A 19,814-nucleotide genomic window follows, 5' to 3' on the forward strand; every position below is an offset into this window, starting at 1 on the left:
GTTGATTGCACCTCGTATTGATGATCCTTGTGTGATCATTGTAGGTTGCCTCCTGCGGAATTGAACTCGGAACCGTGAGCTTGGGGGTTGCCTTTGGTCCCAGACCAAAGGGATTGTGGTAAGTGGTCTTGAACCTAAGCATGTATAATTGATGAACTTGCATATATCTTGGTTGGTTGATATTGAAATGGAAATGGCCTATCTGTAGGCATTTCTTGTGAACCAAGCTCGGTGATACTGTGAATTGGAGCAATCAAGTGAAGGAGATTATTCAGGTAACCTCTTGGTACTGGGGCTTGATCCCCTTGTGTGTTCCACTATGCCCGTTGAGGGTAATGGTAGGAAGTGTATGTAAATAATATAGGATAACATGATCATGCATATTGTATGTGTGTTGGTACATAGGATGTACCGTGTCTCTGGCTAGTAGACTATTTGCCTTCGAGCAATACGGACTTCCACTGGATAAGTCTCCATGAGGGAGTTCCAGTTGACCTGGGATCGTGGTATGTGATCCGGATAGGAGCACACTAGAAAGTCTCAGGTGGATATGGGTGGAGGGTGCCTTGGTTTGATGTTCTGGGAACACGCCTTGGTTTGAAACCCATAGGCTTATATGCCGAGTCAATAGGCTGGACGTTGCATGATTTTGGCATTGACCAATCCAGCTTCGTCGTATTTTGTATCCCTATGCTCTCCTACTTCACTAAATCCCTTGCTTTATCCCGTTTTCAGATGTTATGTCGTATTATTTATATGCATCGAAGTGAACCATTGGTTGGAGTATTCTCCAGAACCTCTGGGTTACTGAGATATATTCGAATATCTCACCGCGCTTTGGGGGATTTATTTCAGGAGGTAGCAGTGGAGTTGGAGCGGCGGACAAGAAGCCCGTAGCATGATTTGGACATAGAATTGCATATTTTGCATTTTGTTGGCCATTGGGCCTAGGCTAGACTTAGCTCATGAACAATGCATGTGATTAGAATTATGAGTATCATTTTATTCATGATGTATTTTGCCTAAGTTTAGTCTTGATTATCATGTTTAATTTGGAGTATGTACTTTATATATATTTGAAGGAAGATTGTAATTGTAGTATGTCATTTGGAATATTTGTAAATTGTACATGAAGACTTGATGTAATATGGAAGTATGTAATATGATGAAAGGACAATAGGCCTATTATAAGATTGAATTATGTTTTATGATGTAAAGAATGCATGCAAATGGATTATGGTGATTGAAATATGTTAAGTTTGAAAATATAAGTAAAGTGAAGGAAATTGAGTAACTTAATATAAACTGTGATGGGTTGTAAGAGCCCCAAGGCATTGCTGGTCCTTGTGTGTGCCACCCAATGATTATTAGGTATAATTTGAGGATGTGAGAACACTTTTGCAAATTGGGAATTTATTGGAAAAACAAAAGAAACTCTGGCGAATTTTCTAGAAATTGGCAGAATTTAGGTGAACTTTGGAAGAGCATATCTCCCTCCACAAAGGTCCGGTAGCGACATTCCATACTCTGTTTTGAAGCTTGAGATGTCCTCTATCTCGTGTCACATTTTCAGGAAATTCTGGGTTGGGTGTCATCCTGTAGAAGGCAGAGAGCACGGACTGCCCATGTTGCCACAGCACGGACTGCCCATGTTGCCACTACACATGTGGCTGTTCTGGACCAAATTTGGGAAAATTATTCCCGCTTCGTTTCTTGGTCAAATTAACTGTATGATATGTAAAATTGAAGCTTGAGGTGTCTAGTTTGTTGTATAAAAATTTGAGAGAAATTGGTTGAGTGAATTTTCCAGAATAATTGATTGAGTGAAGGATGTTTGGAGCTGTTTTGGGGTTGGCTGACAGATTTGCTTGTCCAACTTCAAACGGCGATATCTGAAGCAAACGAGAACTTTATGACTCGTGTGATAGCTTCCTAGAAAGGTAATTAAGTCTAGAATAACATACTAAAAGATGGAAGACTTGTCGTATGCGTTTTGTCCGCAAAAAATTAAAGACCGAACCGTGTTCGGATAGGTAGAAAACGTAAAAGTGAGATTTTAGCTAAGTGGGTTTATAGGAACCCCTTAGTGACTTGAGAGATGTAAAAATATGTTATAAAAGTAGTTAAAATAATTATTCCGCAAAGAGTTTACAGTTACAGTCACAGCTTTTATTATTACGCTTTTTATTGTTTTAAATGCTCGCGTAATAAACGGAACAAGTTTACTCGCATTTTTATAAATGAACTGTTGTGATTGTAACTTCGCTTAATATCATAATTAATGTTAACAATACCAGTGTACAACGGGTTGTTAAAGAGAGCGCTTAGCGCCAATGCAAAATTGGTCATAAAAAAAAGTGGCAGGGCCACATGAAGGCATCCCTGCAAGATAAATAGATAATGATGCAAGATTTTTTTTATCTACCTAATGATTACTTAGTTAGATTTTAAACTTTTAGTTTGTTTTGTTAAAATTTAACTATATAATAATTATATTTAGTTAGCTTTTTAGTTAGCATATCTATATATAAAGTTAACCACTTGACGAAGAAAAAAAAAATATTAGTAAGGAAGAGACAAAAGAACTCAAGAGAAAAGAAAAAAAAAGAGAGAAAGGAAATGAGAAATGAGAAGGAAAAAAGTGAAAGGAGAAGGAGGAAAAGAGAGGGAAGGAAAAGAGGAAGGTAATATTGAAAGAGCAACTCATTCTCTTGATTTTCTTCTTTTACTTTTAAAGTTGATTTTCTGTAAGTTTTTTTTAGAAAGCTGTGATATGTTGTGACCTTGTCAAACTGTTTATTTTAATTTCTTTTCTACTCGATTTTATTCCAACCTTTATTTATATTTTTGATTGGATGAAGTTAGTTATAAGACTGATAATTCTTTGGTACCAAATTAATGTTAATAGAATGTGTAATTTTTAACTGTATGATTCTGATGTGAACTGACCCACAAAGATTTGTGTTCAGATAATAATAATGTAAGGGACGCCTTATTTGATTTGAGCTCCGCTAATCAGAACCTTTCACTTGCAGACATAGTTATTAAAACTGGACCGACCCGGGAACCGCTAAACCGGTTCGGTTGAAGCAACGGACTGGCCATGCATCAAAATCGGTGCGACTCGGTCCAACCCGACTGATTTTCATAAAAACCGGTGACCCGGTCGGTTAACTGGTGACCCGGCCTAGTCCCAAAAAAAAATCCAAATTTTTGTTTTTTTCAAAAAAAAATCATAATAGTCATACTTGAATATTTTTTTGCTTATTGACTTACATAAGTTATGTACCTACAACATTAATATTATCTCAATTATGTACTATGCATAAAATTTTGAATTAATTTATAGTTAGAGATGTCGTTTTCTGAACATAAAGCCCCGTATCACGATCATTATATTTTTGTTTGATTTTTTATTTGATAATAATATGTGATTTATTATTTTTTGTATTAAAATATTTGAAATTTTTATCATTTTTTTAGATATTTGAGTATGTTTATAATTTTTTAATATAAATTATAAAATTACATATAATTACGGGTCATGCGGTTGAACCAGTGACCCGGTACCTCGACCGGGTCAATGACCAGACCGGTTTTAATAACATTGCTTGCAGATACCTACAAAATTTGAGCTTTAATAGATTCAGTTAAATATTACATAATTTGTTATATGTTTATTATTCTTGTCATTATTTTCTCATTATGAATATATATGAGAGAATGATATTATCTATTATTGCGGCTGGACTGGTTATAGTTTAAAAATATCAATATTTCTGAGATTTTTCTCACATTTGCTTGTTTTTATGCTAACATTTCTAGAGAATCACCATGCCTAATTTGTGTTTCTCCGGTGAAGGATGGGGATTTTTATATATTTATGTGAAGATCATTCAGAGTTTTATATTGTGTTAGGAAATCAAGAAGTGGTGGCTACATTTTATCAAGATATAGTAGAAACTCTTTATATATAGGATTGACTAAATAAGATTGAAGCAGTGTACAAATTTGTAACTCTAAGTAGTTAGGATTAGGGATGGCAAAACGGGCTCGGCTCGGCGGGCCGCCCAGCACTGCCCCACCTGCCAAACGGGGTGGGGCAGGCTGAGTTTTACAGCCCACTCTCAAAAGCGGGACAAGGCAAGCTGACTCACTTTTTGGCGGGTTGATGGTCGGGTAAGACGGGCGGGGCGAGTCAATGTAAAATAGGTTCAGGTTGGTAGGCCAATATGCCCTGCCCGCCAAACAGGGCGGGGCAGGCCAAATTTTTCAGTCCACTTTAAAAAACGGTGCGAGATGGGGCGGGTTAGCTCATTTTTTGGTTGATTGATGGCGAAGTGGGGCGGGCCGCCCAATTTGCCACCTCTTGTTAGGATGTAATTTTGTATTGCTTTGATGTAAAATAGTATAGGATATAGAATCTAATATAAAATAGTTAGAATGTATAAATATAAGTACTTGACTCAAATCTATGTACAAAGTAATGAAGTATGTTTTTTTATCAATCGATGTTTAAAAATTTATATTCCTCTATTATATTGTCATTATCGATAAAATATAGTGTAGTAAGTAATATGATATTTTTTTGTGTTAGTTAGCTATAGAGAATATTATAGAAGAAATAAAAGTAGCCGTCTATAAAAGTAGAGGAGAGTTATATTTACAAACTTTTTATTTACAAACTCTTACCAACTATACTATGTTCTTCCGAGAGAACACTAGATTACACTATGTTCTATAGGGGGTACATAGTATAATTTGCAAAAATTTGTAAAAATTTTTTATAAACTGTTCCTTCCCCGTAAAAATAAAACATAGGTTAGAAATATTCTATAATGATTAGAAAAAAGAAAAGAAAAAAAACCATAATAGCTTTACCCAATGCCTCGTCATTGTGAATGAGGGAACACATCACCAATATATCAAATGGTGAGATACAGAGGAGTGAAAAATCTTTTCTTATAAGGTTTATGATTCCAGTATAGTAAACCACGTGATTAACCCTTTGGTTGAGTTTCTAAGGGACAAACCATGCCTTTTGGGCTCTGTCAATGGGTACAAAACACTCCATATGAGTGGTAGCCGAACAGAATTCGTTAGGGACAATAATCATATTGTCACCTTTTAAGTAAAAATTTATCTGATACGTTTGAAATTTTTTTTGTCAAAATGTTACGTCATAATTTTGCTGGTCTGACAAACGGGAATGGATTAGACACGTGTCAGCATCTGAATGGTCAACCATTCTCGCTGGGTTGCCCAGCTAGAATGACGTAACTGTAACTGTACTTTTGCACGTGTCAATATTATGTCATTCTAGCTGGACAGTCATGCGAGAATGGTTGACCATTCAGACGCTGACACGTGTTCAATTCATTCTCGCTTGTCAGACCAGCGAGATTGTGACGTGGCATTTTGACAAATTTTTTTTCAAACGTGATTATCAAGTAAATTTTTATTAAAGAGGTGACAGTGAAAGTCCCAAATCCGAAATCCGAAACCCAATAGCCTAGCCGACAACCGAACAGATTACGGTTTGAATCTGACGGCAATAGCGTCCAGATTAGTAGTAACAGTGTTACATGGGATGACGTGTTTTGTGGAAAACATTCATTGAAATGAGCAAACACCACGAATTCATTTTATTGGAACGTGTATTGCACAAACACAAAATAGTGTATGTCCCATTTGACACCAACGCACTCATTGACATTTATTTGTATTAATAAAATTATATAAAAATCTCTTACCGAAAAAAAAAAAATATATATATATATATATATATATATATATATATATATATAAATCTAATAAATAATTTTAAAAAATCCACAAAATATATTATTAGTATTTTTCTTTCAAAAAATTATTTTTAAAACATATTTAATAATCAATTATTTATATTTTTAAGAAAAATATAATCATTTTTAAAATAGATTAATTTAAACAATTACTTTGTTATATATATATAGGGTCAGGATCATTTTACACCAGTGTAAGTTACACTCTCAATCTTATCCGTTGATCCCACTTATATGTAAGGGCTCTAATTTATTAGTAATGTGAATCACTGGATACAAGTGGATCAATGGTCAAGATTAACTATAAGACTTCTAACTCTTACACCGGTGTAAGAATATCCTGCCCCATATATATATATATATATATATATATATATATATATATATATATATATATATGATAGGATATTGTGACAACCAAATAATGTTACTACCAATGTTACTACCACATCTTAACCGTTGATTTTTGTCAATCAACGGTTATCATTTATTGTGAATTAATAATTAATTAATGAGTTTGATTTGAAAAATGATAACCGTTGATTGTCGGAAATCAACGGTTAAGATGTGGTAGTAAAATTATTTGGTTGTCACAATATCCTATCCCTATATATATATATGAGGTAGGATCATTTGACATCAGTGTCAAATTTCATTTTTGACATCTCATCTGAAAGCCAATTGATCACAAAAGATCAATGGTGTCACATGCTTACAAATCAGATTCGTTGATCATTTGCGATCTAATGGCTTTTAGATAAGGTGTCAAAATTAAAATTTGACACTGGTATCAAAGGATCCTAGCTCTCTCTCTCTCTCTCTATATATATATATATATATATATATATATATATATATATATATATATTCATTGATTCATCAATTATCTGGTTAATCCAAGTATTATCAAACTCATTATAAGGAGGCTACATTATCTGGTACTATATAAAAAATTAATTTAACTCAAAAGTTTAAGTTAATAGGTGAAATTACATTAATAATTTTATATATCTCTCACCTGGGATAAAATAGATAATAAAATGGAAGAGATTTAAAGTGATCATCTCTTCAGTTAGAAATTTGAATGAAAAAAGAGAGGAAAGAATAGAATTTTTGATAATTGATTTTTATATTATAGTTAAAATAAAATAAAAATTAAATTTTAATTTATTTTTTTACTTTAAGAAATCAAAAATACTTTATAGAGTTCGTAGATTTTGAGAATTTTTGGAGGTAGTTGTTTACGTCAGCATAAGAGTGCCTTTTAAGAAAAGGTCATATTCCACGCACCAACGCAGTTTGTGATTGTTGTGGTGGGAGAGAAGAGAAGAGAAAAAAAAATGGCATCTTGGAATTCAGTTCCACTCCAAGTCACTTATGAATTTCTGGGTTGGTTCGCTTTCCTTTCATGGTCCATCAGCTTCTACCCTCAAGTCATCTTGAATTTTCGAAGGAAGAGGTTATTTTTTACTCTCTCATCACACCCTGTATTCGATTCTGTTGCGTTTCACCCTCAATATTCTATTTATTTATTTATTTTAATCTTTTGAATTTAGCGTGGTGGGACTCAACTTTGATTTCGTGCTGTTGAATTTGACCAAGCACAGTTCCTATCTCATATACAATGCTTCTCTCTACTTCAGCTCTGCTATTCAGAAGCAATACTTTGAGAAATACGGTTATGGGCAGGTTCTTTCTCAAACTAACTTCAATGAAATACCACACCAAAACCGTTTCTTTAGACTTTATGTTATGATGCTAAACTGTTTATGTTATGTTATGTTATGTTATGCTATGTCATCATGCTATAGGGAAAACTAAATTTTTGCATATATTTGATTGCTGCATGGTCATGGAATTACAATTTTTGCAATCTAAATGTGGGTAATATTTTAAGAGCCAAACCTCGAGTAGCGGTAAAACTGTTCTTTTGTGACCGAAAGATTTTTAAATATGCAAAGGTAATGTTACGTATAAGGATTGTCTTCACTCTACTCTCGCCTAGTCACACTTCTAACTTCCTAGACTAATTTCTGTTCTTATGTATTAAAAAAAATATAAACATAATTGCTTACTTAAGGTCTTGGCTGGGACAATAGTCTTAGAATATAATCAATTTAAGACTAGTTTCCTGCTTGTTGCAGGAAGGGTAAGTATAAAACTGATGAGGTCTATTATGCTGAGGATTTAATTAACAATATTGAAGTTTTATTTTTATTTATTTCAGATGATACCTGTGGCAGCAAATGATGTTGCTTTCTCAATCCATGCTGTTCTGCTGACAGCAATTACATTATTCCAGATTGCAATCTATGAAGTAAGAATTATTTTCTCTAATTCAGAATATTGTTCTTATTTGTTCTGTGAACTGAATTCTCGATTTCGCTGAATTTGGTAATTAATTCATTGTAGCGTGGAAGCCAGAAAGTGTCGAAAACTGCTATTGCAATTGTCTCTGTTGCTTGGCTAACTGCTGCAGTTTGTTTCTTTATTGCTTTGTCTAATCATTCCTGGCTTTGGCTTCTTTCCATCTTCAAGTATGTTGTCTCTTCTTGTTAGTTAATGGCATCTGTTTCATGTTCTCTGATGTTCAACTTAACTCCATAGAATATTTGCATGGATGTACTTGTAGTTTTGTATCAGATGTAATTTATTTTTCAACTGGAGATTTCATATTGTTGAATCTTAACCAGTTTGTTACCAATTTATGTAGCTCTCATGTTGTAATTTTCTCAGTGCTTTATTGAGATCATCCTAATTCATCTGTAACTGGCATGCTATTTGCGCAACAGGATAAATGATTTCTCATTTTTCAATAATTTAAGAGATGTAGCGCTGCTAGTCTCGGAAAATATAGTCTGTTTGCTCTGTATATAGTTAGTCAGCACTTAGTTATAACATGCATGTGAAATTGATGATTTGACTGAAAGTATTTCAGTTCTTATTTGAGAGTCCTACAGAATTGTTGATCTCATATATGCCATGCCACCTACAAAAAGGTCACGGGTTTGAATCCAAAAAACAGTCTTTTTATAAATATGCAAGGGTAAGGCTATGTACAAGGATTTCCCTCACCCTTACTCTCATTGGCTGAGGTTTGATGGGGAGTGGTTTATATATGCCACCTGCAGAAACATCAATAATACCTAACATCTCAGGGGCTTTTATTATGTTCTATTCTGTGACCTAACTGTCTTGTGGACAATTGCATACTGTTTTGTTTTGGCATTCCCACCAGTTACCACTATGGACTCCTTTCTTATTGTATTATCTTAGTGCAAAGCTTTGGATGTTATTCTGTGTTTTGAACCACCTCAGACCCACCCTTGCTGTGCTACACTTTATGTTCTGTATAATCAGAAAAGATCAGATTGCCTTAATCTTTGGATGTGATTAGTTTTCTTCTAACTTTTTGTTTAAATTGATCATGTTGCAGCTCGATTCAAGTACTTATGACTACTGTAAAGTATATTCCCCAGGTTAGGATTTCTTTCAAATTTAATTATGTTTTTTTATCTCTATATATGATTATTGAAATAGTACTTTTTCTTTTTTTAATTAAAAATTCTTGGCAGAACCTAATTTTTTGGTTGTGCTCCTGAATGCCGATGAAACTAATTGCATGTTCTTTTCTGAAATCCCTGCAGTCGATAGTACTTCAACTTAACACCTGTATTCTTGTGTGAGAGAAAACAAATTATTAAATATAAAAATATAAAAGGAGTCAGATGGAATGAGTAAAGGTGGAACTTGATTCTTTCTCTCTAGTAATGGGATCCTCTAGTAGTTTGAAGTATTACTAAAGCAGCATTGGTTGAAGCACCATTTTTCTATCATTGACATTGTGCAGGTGGACTAGTGGTATACAATTGGGTCTTGAGACATAAACTTCATGTCACCAAAAAGACTCTTTTGGAAAACTGAATTATAATACTATCCTAGTTCATTACATATCAGTTGACAACATAACTGATGTAGTACATATTCTGTAATAATAAACTGTTGAAATCTCAAGTAGATTGTTACTTGCAGTATATTTTGTTCTTTATGTTCAGTACTATAGTCCCTTATTTATATACCATTATTTTTTATTTGGCTAGAGACCATACTTTCACAGCTTCTAGCTGTCCATTTAATTAGTTGTGTTATGAATGTAGGCAAGCATGAACTTCGTAAGAAAAAGTACTGACGGCTTTAGCATTGGCAACATTCTGCTTGATTTTTCTGGAGGAGTAGCGAATTACGGACAGATGGTTGTGCAATCAGTAGATCAAGGTTTGCCATCTACTCATCTCTGCTACTGATAGGTCTTGATATTTGATTCTATATTTTCACATTAACATAATTTAAATCCAATCTTTCCAGATTCATGGGTTAACTTCTATGGGAATATTGGAAAAGTGCTGTTATCTCTGGTAAGGAAAACTTTGAGGAGTATTTGACTTTGTTCTTAACTTATAATAGTTTGTTCCTTTTCCAATCCATATATTTTGCATGCACTTGTTGTTCTGATACTGATTCTGGTTTTATTTTCATATCATTATTCTAATCTTAGAACTATATATTCTCTTTTGGTTGAGAAAATAACTCCTTTGATATAAGATTTACAGTTTACCACTCGAGCACCACTTTTTGTGACATTGTTTTTGGTGGAATACACAACTGCAGGTATCTATATTCTTTGACATAATTTTCATTATTCAACATTATGTTCTGTATCCTTCTAAAAAGTCCTCCAAGTTGGTGAACTCTACAGAGCATGAAGATCAAATCACACAGCACCTTGTCAGGCCTTCTGATCAATCACCGCCAGAGAATGTGTAAGACATGATTTGGTTCAAAATGTGTATTAAACTTCCCATAGATTGATACAGGTATCAAAACCATGCACCAGGAGCACCATTTAGCTTAGCTTCAATAAACTTTGTTGTACAAATTTTTAGGATTATAGCCTCATCATCACATTCTTTACAGTAATTTGTTTGAAATTTTTTTTTAGGATTATAGCTTCAATATTATTGTCAAGCTACTGAATTCCTTAGTTGGTGGCTGTGGCAAAAGATCAAATTAAAACAGAAATGTATACCTAATTAAGCTAAAGTATAATGTTGTTTGAAATTTCCTACAATATTCCTCTGCTAGTGCTCATTGAACGAAATATACTGCCTCCGTTAAAATATCTTCGGTACTCTCGCAGTATTGAAGACTCATACATCCTTTACTAAATTTGAAAAAAAGTAATATAATTCACTTTTCCCTATTACCCACCCTTTTATGGTTATTGCCATCTAAATCCAACCTTTTCCAATTTTTAGTAAGGGAGTACGTACTCATATAATACCAAAGATGATATGCTCATAGGGTAGATGTCCCACTTGAATGCTTTCTCCTGGTCAAAGAATCAAAGTGTATGTTACTTAGCTACCAATACTATCCGCAATGAAAAATACAAGGCGTGCGTTTCCAATTTTTGACAAGTGTGGTTTGTCTAATATTAATGTTTCCTTGCAGATGTTGAATCTCATTAGATAAGGCTCTTATGACTTCTGAATGCTATTAGTGGTGTTGGCTTCCTTTATTGCAGCAAGAAGTTATAGTTATTTTAGGTTCAATATAAGTAACTACTGAGAAAATGTACAAAACTAATGAAGTATCATTTGTCTACTGTCTAAACTGTGACAAATCACAAATGTGTTGTAGTTATTATAAAAATACCAATATAATCCGAAAAGCATGAGTAAATTTCAAAATTAATGCTTATTATGAAGAAAAAAAAATTCTTCAAGAAATTTAGAAAATACTATAAATTCCCTCTAAGGGAAATGATGGTAAATTGGTATCCAAAATAACTTTATATACCCCGGTGGAAAGTAAAGGAAACTAACAAAGATGGTTTTTCCCGTTTGATAAGTTGAACAAAGGTAAGTCCGTGATGTTATGAGCACATTATTAGCAAATATTTTGTCACTGTTCTGTTGCTGTTTTTGGATCATATAATTTCATATTTGCATTTTTATCATCTATGAAATTGAAGATTCAAAAAATTAAAAATTTGAAAAATGATTATTTGCAAAAAGGTCTTTTTTATTTGTAATTGCAAAAAGTTTTTATATTTTAAGGGATAAGATATTCTATCTACCTTTTTTTTTTCTTGCTTATCTTACCTACTCTGTAACATCCCGGGCGCTGACGAGGGCGGGGAGTGATCGCCGATGCGAAAGGACATGGACAAGAAGCGGCTCCTAGCAGGCTTCCAGCGACGGGGGTACATGAATGAATCGAATCAACACCCGAAAGAGACGGATTTCAGAGACTGTGCTGGTATGAGACGGTACAATTGAGAATAACTTATAAGAATTAATTGGTACTATCTATACTAACAAGATGCATCTACTTTTCGGTAGCCCAGAATGGAAGAACTCCATAGTTAAGCGTGCTTGACTTGGGGCAATTCTGGGATGGGTGACCTCCTGTGAAGTTTTCCTGAAAAGTGTGCGAGTGAGGACAAAACACGCTGAAAAGTCTCGTGTTAGTGTGTAGAGACAGTCGTTGATCCTTGCAAAAGTTGACAGGCGTTACATACTCATCTTCAATACAATTGGATCAGAATCTCACACCTTCTCTATCTTCTTGAGGTTTTGATCCAATAGTATTAAATATAAGTAGGTAAGGTATGCAAGAAAAAAGTAGGTAGAAAAATTTATTTCATTTTAATGCGTTTAATATTTCTCATATTATATGAGATAATTTTATCTGTTATACACACATAAAAGTGTGTAGGGTCCATGTGAAAAGAAGAAAGAGAAAAGGAAAATATGGGTCCTATGTATTTTTATATATGTATGAAAAATAAAATTATCTCTTATAACATGAAAAAATAATAGACTCTATTTTAATTCGCCCTTCATGAGAATCCAATGGTCTAACACAATTGTTTAAAGCATATCCAATCGTTGCTCCCAAACCCTCAACGTCACAGGTCCATTTTCCATGCAACGGTTGCATGTGCGACCTCCATTAAAAAAATTACATTAGGATTAATTTTTTTTTTCCTGTCTTTTTCGTATAACACCTCCATTCTCTTTTCGGCGTTGATTGGCTCGTTGCACTGAGTCAGTGCGACGGTAATACCTTAAAATTTTTCCAACATCACCCATAATTTGCATATTATGAGGCCTTAGTTCTCTAACGTTCATCATGATAAAAATTTATAATATGATTTAATCAATCATCAAAACTTCTTGAAACAAAAACACTTGATCGAGAATGATAGCCAAATTCTAATTATATATAAAATTCCAAGCAAATAATGGTTTTATAAAATAAATAACATTCGAAAAATATCTAAAAGTAAGAAGAGATTCCTAAAGTACAAAAATAAAAAATTCAAAATCTATAAATTACATAATTATTATTACGATTGAAGCATTAATATCACAATTGTAGCATTAATGATGATTACGATTGTAATATTGATTATGGTTGTGATGGTAATATTGATAATAATTTTTGTATTTGAATTTGAATTGTGTAACAGTAGAATAAGTCTTTTTTTTTTTTTTTTGATAACAAGTAGAATAAGTCTTTATAGTTTAGGATTTGTAACAATTTAGGCACTTAAATTGTGTAACAGGCTTGGCATTTGAATTATGTAACTTGTCTAATCAGGCCTTTACATAAATTATCAACTGATATTTAACTTATTAATTATCATAAAATTCTTAAATTATCAAAGTAATATCTAGATAAAAGTCACAAAATTATCATAACAAAAAATATAAATTATATTGTGTCAACAATGGTTCAAGAACCCTTGTGCTAAATCCTCCGCGCGTGTCCTTGACTTTGTTTGTTTACATTAGTGATTCTTGATTCTTGATTTTTATTTTTTCCTTTAATAAGCCATCACCGCACATAATTATATTATACATTTTCATTATAACCTGTCTTAGTCTGTCAAAATTATGATATATCCTTTCAAGCGCTTACTTCTTCTGAAGATTAGAAACAAATCTAGAAACTACTAATGTGTGCAAAAATGATTATTTTTTTTATGCATAAAATTATTATTTTTAAAAGTAGGAATTGTTTATTTATTTAATACAATTGGCTATGTAGCTCTTTCTCTACACTTATTTAATCCAATGACTTATTCTCTTTCGTTATAAATTCTTGGTCTACACGCATTAAAACTACAAGTACCTTGCTTCCCAAGGTGCATTCCGTGTATACACACCAACCACAAAATTAGCACTATATAAACATACCCTATATATCCCTTTTATCTCATCAATTTCTTCTCTCTTTATTTTTAATATTTTTTTAGCCCACTACTCCAATTGAACAAGAATGAAGAGAGAGGGTCGCCAACATGGTATGGTGCGATCTTATCGGATCCTACCATCAACACTTAAACCGAATACCCGATTCGTCACCCGGTTCGATTCCCCTCCCACTGCTGGGCTTTTCACCAAGGTACCCTCCAAGCCCACCAACCACTCCAAGTTCACAGCCAAGTGTGGCACGCCACACTGCACCATATGCCACCTCAACCCAACATGCAAGTCCAAGAACAAGACCAAAGGCAACCAAAAGCACAAACACAGCCGGGTCATGGATCGACCCGATTCGAATTTTTCCGGGTTGTCCGTAACCATGACGTTGGACATTCTTTCTAATGTCCACATTGAAGATGAGGTGGAAGATGAAAGTGGTGACCAAGACGATTATCATATGGATTATTCATGCACTTTAAATGATGGCATATGTATTTCTGAAATGGGGTTACCGTTGGGAATTGATCATGTTGAAGAAGAAAAAGACGAAGATAATGATTGGTGTTGGGTTGAACCTTGTTCATGATTGATGATATTGTTATTTATGTAACAATTGCTTGAAAGGAGTGAAGGATATAAGTTTGCATTTGAATAGTTTGAGCGTCAAAAATAATGAAATATGCAAATTGTTGACATTTACACGAACTTTCGGATTAAAAGCTTACCACAAGATTAAAAGTTATAGCTTTTAATCAGGCCATAACTCTATTTATCTTTATCAGCTCAAGCGCTATGATTGAGCTGATGATTAGTTTGATGTAAAATTATGGATGATTCCTTTTTAATTACCATTCCACAAAATCTCATTTACATAGTGTTCCGGATGCTATTTACTAAGGCCCACCAGATGAGTCCAATCGTTTAAAGCCCACATCTAGAACCTTCTAGATGACACCCATGGCAAGTCATAGAGGCTCACCACTGAGACAGTTCCCATCCCTGCACTGCTGCCCCGACAGTGGGCAGTTTGATGAGACAGCTCATGGGCTGACCAGCTCAAGCCCCCATGAAGAGAGAACTCTCCTCTCTAAATACCCCTCTCACACATGGAGAGGGGATCTTCTTCTTTCCCACTCCTCTCATATGCTGTCATACACACACTCCCCCTTTGAGCACATACATGAGAATCTCCACTAGTGTCTTGGTCTCTACCATTACTACTATGTACACCCCTATATAAACATACTTCACCCTCCATGGAAAATATTTATGTACCACTCTAAGTACATATAGCTTATGAATAGCACTAAAATTTGATACATCAATTAAATTCGTACTATTTTTTTAAAAAAAAAAAAAATGAGTAAAGGGGGCATCCCATGTTGCTACGTACCCAAAATACACACACCAAAGGATTCATTTTCAAGAAGGTAAATTTACATTTTAAATATGATCTTTAGCTGCAAGAAGAAGCACAAAATCCATACTGTACTTTCTGCCTAAAATTATTTGTAATTTCTATCATTCTGGTTTCCAAGCTGAATATTTGGAGATGTATTTTCAAAAGGAGTAATCACAGTGGAATTTGAAGTGAGAAGCATAGACAAGGTGCCACCATTCTTTCCCTGGAAATGTCTCTTAGGAGGTAAAGAGCTTTTGCTCACTACTACACTTCTTCCTTCTTTGGGTGATTCATGGGGTGTCAGCGGATCCTGCAATAAATCAGCAATTGAACTTATATCAGCTTTTGGCTGTTGAGGAGAATTGGTAACAACTTGTTCTCAAATAAATAGCTTGGATCATTATTAGCAAAATAAATGATAAATCCCGGTGCACAAGGTCCCTCAATTTGCAAGGATAGAGATGAGGGTCAATTGTAAATAGTTTTATTCTTATAATTTTACAAATGGGTTGTTTCTTAGACTCAATCTCGTAATTTTCTGATCACAAAGAGCAACCTTATCGCTGCTTCAAGACTCACCATCTTCATTATTTGTAAACATATGGGAAAATATACCTTCCTTGTCTCTCTCTTTGATGCTTCTCTTTCCTTGTGAAAATCAGGTAGTGGCATGGCTATGCAACAAAAGCTTTGACGTAGTTTTCTCATCTTTACCTCTGCTTTCTCCTGCACGTAAGAGGATTGAATGCTACTGATTAAGCTGAAGGAACCATGTAAGATAAAGATCACATTGACAATTTACTCTTGGTGTTGTTGATGTTACATATCAACCCACCTTGAGTTTTGTATGCAGTTGCACTTTGTGAGCTTCACTAGCATTGAGCTTTTTCTCAAGTTTCTGAATTGATGAAGATCAATAGACAAAGAAAGTCAAGTAATTTAATAAGTATATTAAGGTTAATGTCATAATCAACTGAATCAGAAGAGAAAAGTAATGAATGTAGTTTTGCCTTCTTTCTACTTGCAGCCCTTTCTTCTGTCCTCAAGATAAACATGGAGGATATATTCGAGGGTGTCATTTTATTTCTGCATGCATTTAAAGCATTGCAAATATTAGTCTAGAAACAATAACCACAAAAATGAAGCCTCTTCAAGGTGTAGATGCAAATGATGGTAAAGGTGCTTGTAACACAATCCACTTAAAGCATCGAATGTTTTTGGAGCTAATACATAACAGTCATATATATACACATAAAACTGTATATATAATCATACGCCTGTGATTTGTGCTCTTCATAGCCTTTCAGCCTTACCGCTAACATGTTTCAATTCATTTCTATTATCAAAAAATGAATGCCTCAAGACAAATTGATCAGTTATTCTTGACTTAAAAATTCTTAATACGTGTTAATCTGATGTTTAAAAGCAGGGTCATATGACAAATAAGTAGGTCTTTTGCTCCTATGATTTTCAAAATTTACAGCAGGATGTGATTAGCTACAAAATAGTTGGAACAAAACATTTTTGTCATGTGATTAACAACTTCTCAAAATCAGGTACCTTTTCTTTTCTGTTAATGGGGTAAAAGAAGAATGCTTTTGCAACTCATTCTTTGAAGCCTGCAATAGAAAAATGACTCACTTTAGCATCCTCGACAGCAATTACAACTTGGAAGATCATAACAAAATGAAAGTTGAGGGTTTTGTTAGAGGGTATATAATTGAATAGGTATAGCAAGGAGGCTGGAATACCTTTGAAGCCATGGAAGAACCAGCTCCACCTCTTGTACATTCAAATTTTCTCATGACTGTTGCTGTTAATCTTCTAACTTCTCTAATGAGTGTGAAATCAAGTGACATATGGAACGACTTAGCAGTTGATCTCTTTTTATCAGCAGAGCTTAATGGAGACTCATTGCTCACTGGGGTAGCAATATTATCTCTTTTTGAAACAAAAGGAGCAGTGGATTTGACTAGTGTAGAGATGAACTTAGAAGTTCTAATACCCTTTAACAACTTGGATAAAGAAACTTTTTTTTTCTTCCTGCCCATTGATCGCAAAACTTCCTTATCAAAGTTGGAACCTTGCTGCAAAAACTACTTTTGTGTAAGTTCCATCTACTAGAAGAATCAAAACAGGAAAAAAAAATTCTGGCAACAAAAATTAATAGAATTTACCTTCATTGTGTCCATTGAAGGTGTTGCACTAGCCTTTTCACTTAGCTCCTTATGGTTATCAACATCTTCAAGCTGGTTTTGCATTTTAACCAACATTGAACTCCCTACAAAAGCTTGGTGTTCTATCTCCAGTTGAGCTCCTACCACCTTGTTACTTTGAGGTAAAACCTTTGCATTTTCTTCACTGACAGAAAGTTCAGATTTTGGACTTTTCAGTTGTGAATTATGGGTGTTATCAACTACTAATGCCTCGTGTTCTTGATCTGTCTGTGTGGCACTGTTTGCTTGTTCATGCAAAGCAGCAGCTTTTTGAGCAGCAAGTTTCTTGAAGTGAGCTTCAAAGAAAGCTTTCTTCTGTGCAACTGAACCAGGTTGAGAAATCCTCTCTGCCTCTTCAACATAGTGGTTGGGAGAGAAAGGAGACCATTTCTCCCATGCCAGTGACTCTTCGGATATGAACCTCCCAAATGAGATTGATCCTCCAAGTGCATGAATTGGGTTGCTCTGAAATTCAAAAGTTCCACAGGTTTTTCAAGGTGAACATCCATAGAATCATAGAGAATGGAAAGGTCTAATCATAACTAATTGCAATCCCCCCAAAAAACAAACAAGAAAAGAAAGTTTTAAGGTACTGTGTTATGGAAACCCAACTCATCAAAAATAGTAACAAGCAGTAATATGCAAATTTACAACCCCAAATATGCACACACACCTTGATAGAAATTAAACAAGTGAAAACAAAAATGAACAACTCAATTGTTATTATTTCTCTCTCTTTTATCCTGTTGTTCATTAAAAACATGAAAAATGAAGAATTTTATGAGGTAAAACAAGGAAAATACCATTTCACAGAATCCAAGAATCCAATAGTACAAAATCTTGGAAACAGAAGTGGCTGCTAAATGAACTGACCTTGTTAGAAATGCCAGTGGCATAACAGAAAGGTTGCATGAGACAACCAGATGAGTCTCCCATGTTTCTCTGCAACATCCAAATCTCAAGAGATCCAAACTTTAATATTTATGTTATGATTCACTTTGCTGCTAGTATCATTTTCATTTATGGGGTTGGTTTCATTCATTTGTCCACCCATTCAAATTTGAATTTTCAAATAAAAAAGCTGTGAAAGCCCATGTGATGTGGAAAAAGTAAACAACTTAAAAGTCTTTTAAGAGATTAAAAAGGAGCAGTGTAGTGCAATCTTTTCTAGTTCCATACTTCCAGTAATCATGTTTGGAGGAGGCCCTGATATAATAAAGGTAAATGAATGGATAACAAGCCAAAGTTTAAAAATATAAAATAAAATAAAAAATTAATATTTGTAGTCCTAAGATTCATACATAATTAATGATAGATAAACTGTTACTGATTTGATGAACAAAATCACAACTATAATTAATTATAAAATATTTGAAAAAGCCCACATAAGGCCAAAATATATTATTTTAGCCCTATAAATAAACGGATTCTCCCTTTTAATCTTTTTCAAATGGTCTGGGCGCTTAAAAAAATAGAGTAAATCTTCTTGTCTATGTATTGGCTAGTTTTAACAATAATCAAGAGTATTTATTTTCAAAGAAAAACAAAATATCAATAATTATGTAACGTATCAAGAATTTAAGACGCTTAAAGAATAATTATTACTTAAAATATTTTTAGATAAATAAATTTTTAATAATAATTATTACTTAAAAAATTTATTGTAATTATTAATTAAAAAATTTATTGTAATTATTAATTTGATTTAAATGAGATAGGTCTTCTTAGGATTGATTAACGATTGATGATGGAGTTGATGGTAGGGTACCGATTCAAACTACGGTGACCGAATCGAAAAAATTGATAGCCGAATAAATTGAAAATCGAAAAAAATTACAAATTTTCGGATTGATTGATCCAAACCGATCCAATCCAAATCGATCCAATCTAAATTGATCCAATATATTAATTTTTCTCTACCTACTTGAACTTTTCCCCAACTATAGCCCAAACATTTCAAAACACAAAACTCATTAACCCATCAACTAAACTCAAGAAAAAATTTAGTCACATCTCATCAATAAAATTTCATCTATATAGACCTTCATATCTCATTGCAAACAAAAAACTATATTATCGTTTATGATGTTTTTCTGTTTTAAAAAAAAAAATTACA

At 33.7% G+C, this 19,814-nt stretch overlaps 3 protein-coding genes across 3 annotated transcripts; 2 read left to right on the top strand and 1 right to left on the bottom strand.

Moving 5' to 3' along the window:
• Positions 1–7,122: 7,122 nt before the first annotated feature.
• On the top strand, positions 7,123–11,407 carry LOC133296816 (cystinosin homolog). Its single transcript, XM_061495873.1, has 8 exons — positions 7,123–7,263; positions 7,361–7,493; positions 8,032–8,121; positions 8,217–8,341; positions 9,241–9,283; positions 9,962–10,079; positions 10,170–10,219; positions 10,473–11,407. The coding sequence occupies exons 1-8, from the start codon at positions 7,145–7,147 to the stop codon at positions 10,626–10,628; spliced, it is 834 nt and encodes a 277-aa protein (XP_061351857.1). The 5' UTR covers positions 7,123–7,144; the 3' UTR covers positions 10,629–11,407.
• Positions 11,408–14,153: 2,746 nt separating this feature from the next.
• On the top strand, positions 14,154–14,666 carry LOC133296820 (uncharacterized). Its single transcript, XM_061495877.1, has one exon. The coding sequence runs from the start codon at positions 14,154–14,156 to the stop codon at positions 14,664–14,666; it is 513 nt and encodes a 170-aa protein (XP_061351861.1).
• Positions 14,667–15,585: 919 nt separating this feature from the next.
• On the bottom strand, positions 15,586–18,634 carry LOC133296821 (protein WVD2-like 7). The gene is made up of 8 exons (XM_061495878.1): positions 18,572–18,634; positions 17,660–18,163; positions 17,234–17,578; positions 17,043–17,101; positions 16,493–16,568; positions 16,318–16,380; positions 16,098–16,208; positions 15,586–15,792 (listed from the first exon to the last, which is right to left on the bottom strand). Exons 1-8 carry the CDS (start codon positions 18,632–18,634, stop codon positions 15,586–15,588), a joined length of 1,428 nt encoding a protein of 475 aa, XP_061351862.1.
• Positions 18,635–19,814: the final 1,180 nt, after the last annotated feature.

The sequence above is a fragment of the Gastrolobium bilobum genome, unplaced genomic scaffold (genome assembly GCF_033153095.1).
Source record: "Gastrolobium bilobum isolate Gb01-03AN ecotype WA unplaced genomic scaffold, APGP_CSIRO_Gbil_v1 utg17484, whole genome shotgun sequence".
NCBI lineage: Eukaryota > Viridiplantae > Streptophyta > Magnoliopsida > Fabales > Fabaceae > Gastrolobium > Gastrolobium bilobum.

Excerpts from the sequence above, each read along its gene's own strand:
- LOC133296816 (XM_061495873.1), top strand. The coding sequence starts at position 7,145 with ATGGCATCTTGGAATTCAGTTCCACTCCAAGTCACTTATGAATTTCTG. Across the intron at positions 8,122-8,216 it reads TCCAGATTGCAATCTATGAA|CGTGGAAGCCAGAAAGTGTC; the intron begins GTAAGAATTATT and ends AATTCATTGTAG. Across the intron at positions 10,080-10,169 it reads TGTGCAATCAGTAGATCAAG|ATTCATGGGTTAACTTCTAT; the intron begins GTTTGCCATCTA and ends CAATCTTTCCAG.
- LOC133296820 (XM_061495877.1), top strand. The coding sequence starts at position 14,154 with ATGAAGAGAGAGGGTCGCCAACATGGTATGGTGCGATCTTATCGGATC.
- LOC133296821 (XM_061495878.1), bottom strand. The coding sequence starts at position 18,634 with ATGGGAGACTCATCTGGTTGTCTCATGCAACCTTTCTGTTATGCCACT. Across the intron at positions 18,164-18,571 it reads CCACTGGCATTTCTAACAAG|AGCAACCCAATTCATGCACT; the intron begins GTCAGTTCATTT and ends TTTGAATTTCAG. Across the intron at positions 16,381-16,492 it reads GGGCTGCAAGTAGAAAGAAG|AAACTTGAGAAAAAGCTCAA; the intron begins GCAAAACTACAT and ends TCATCAATTCAG.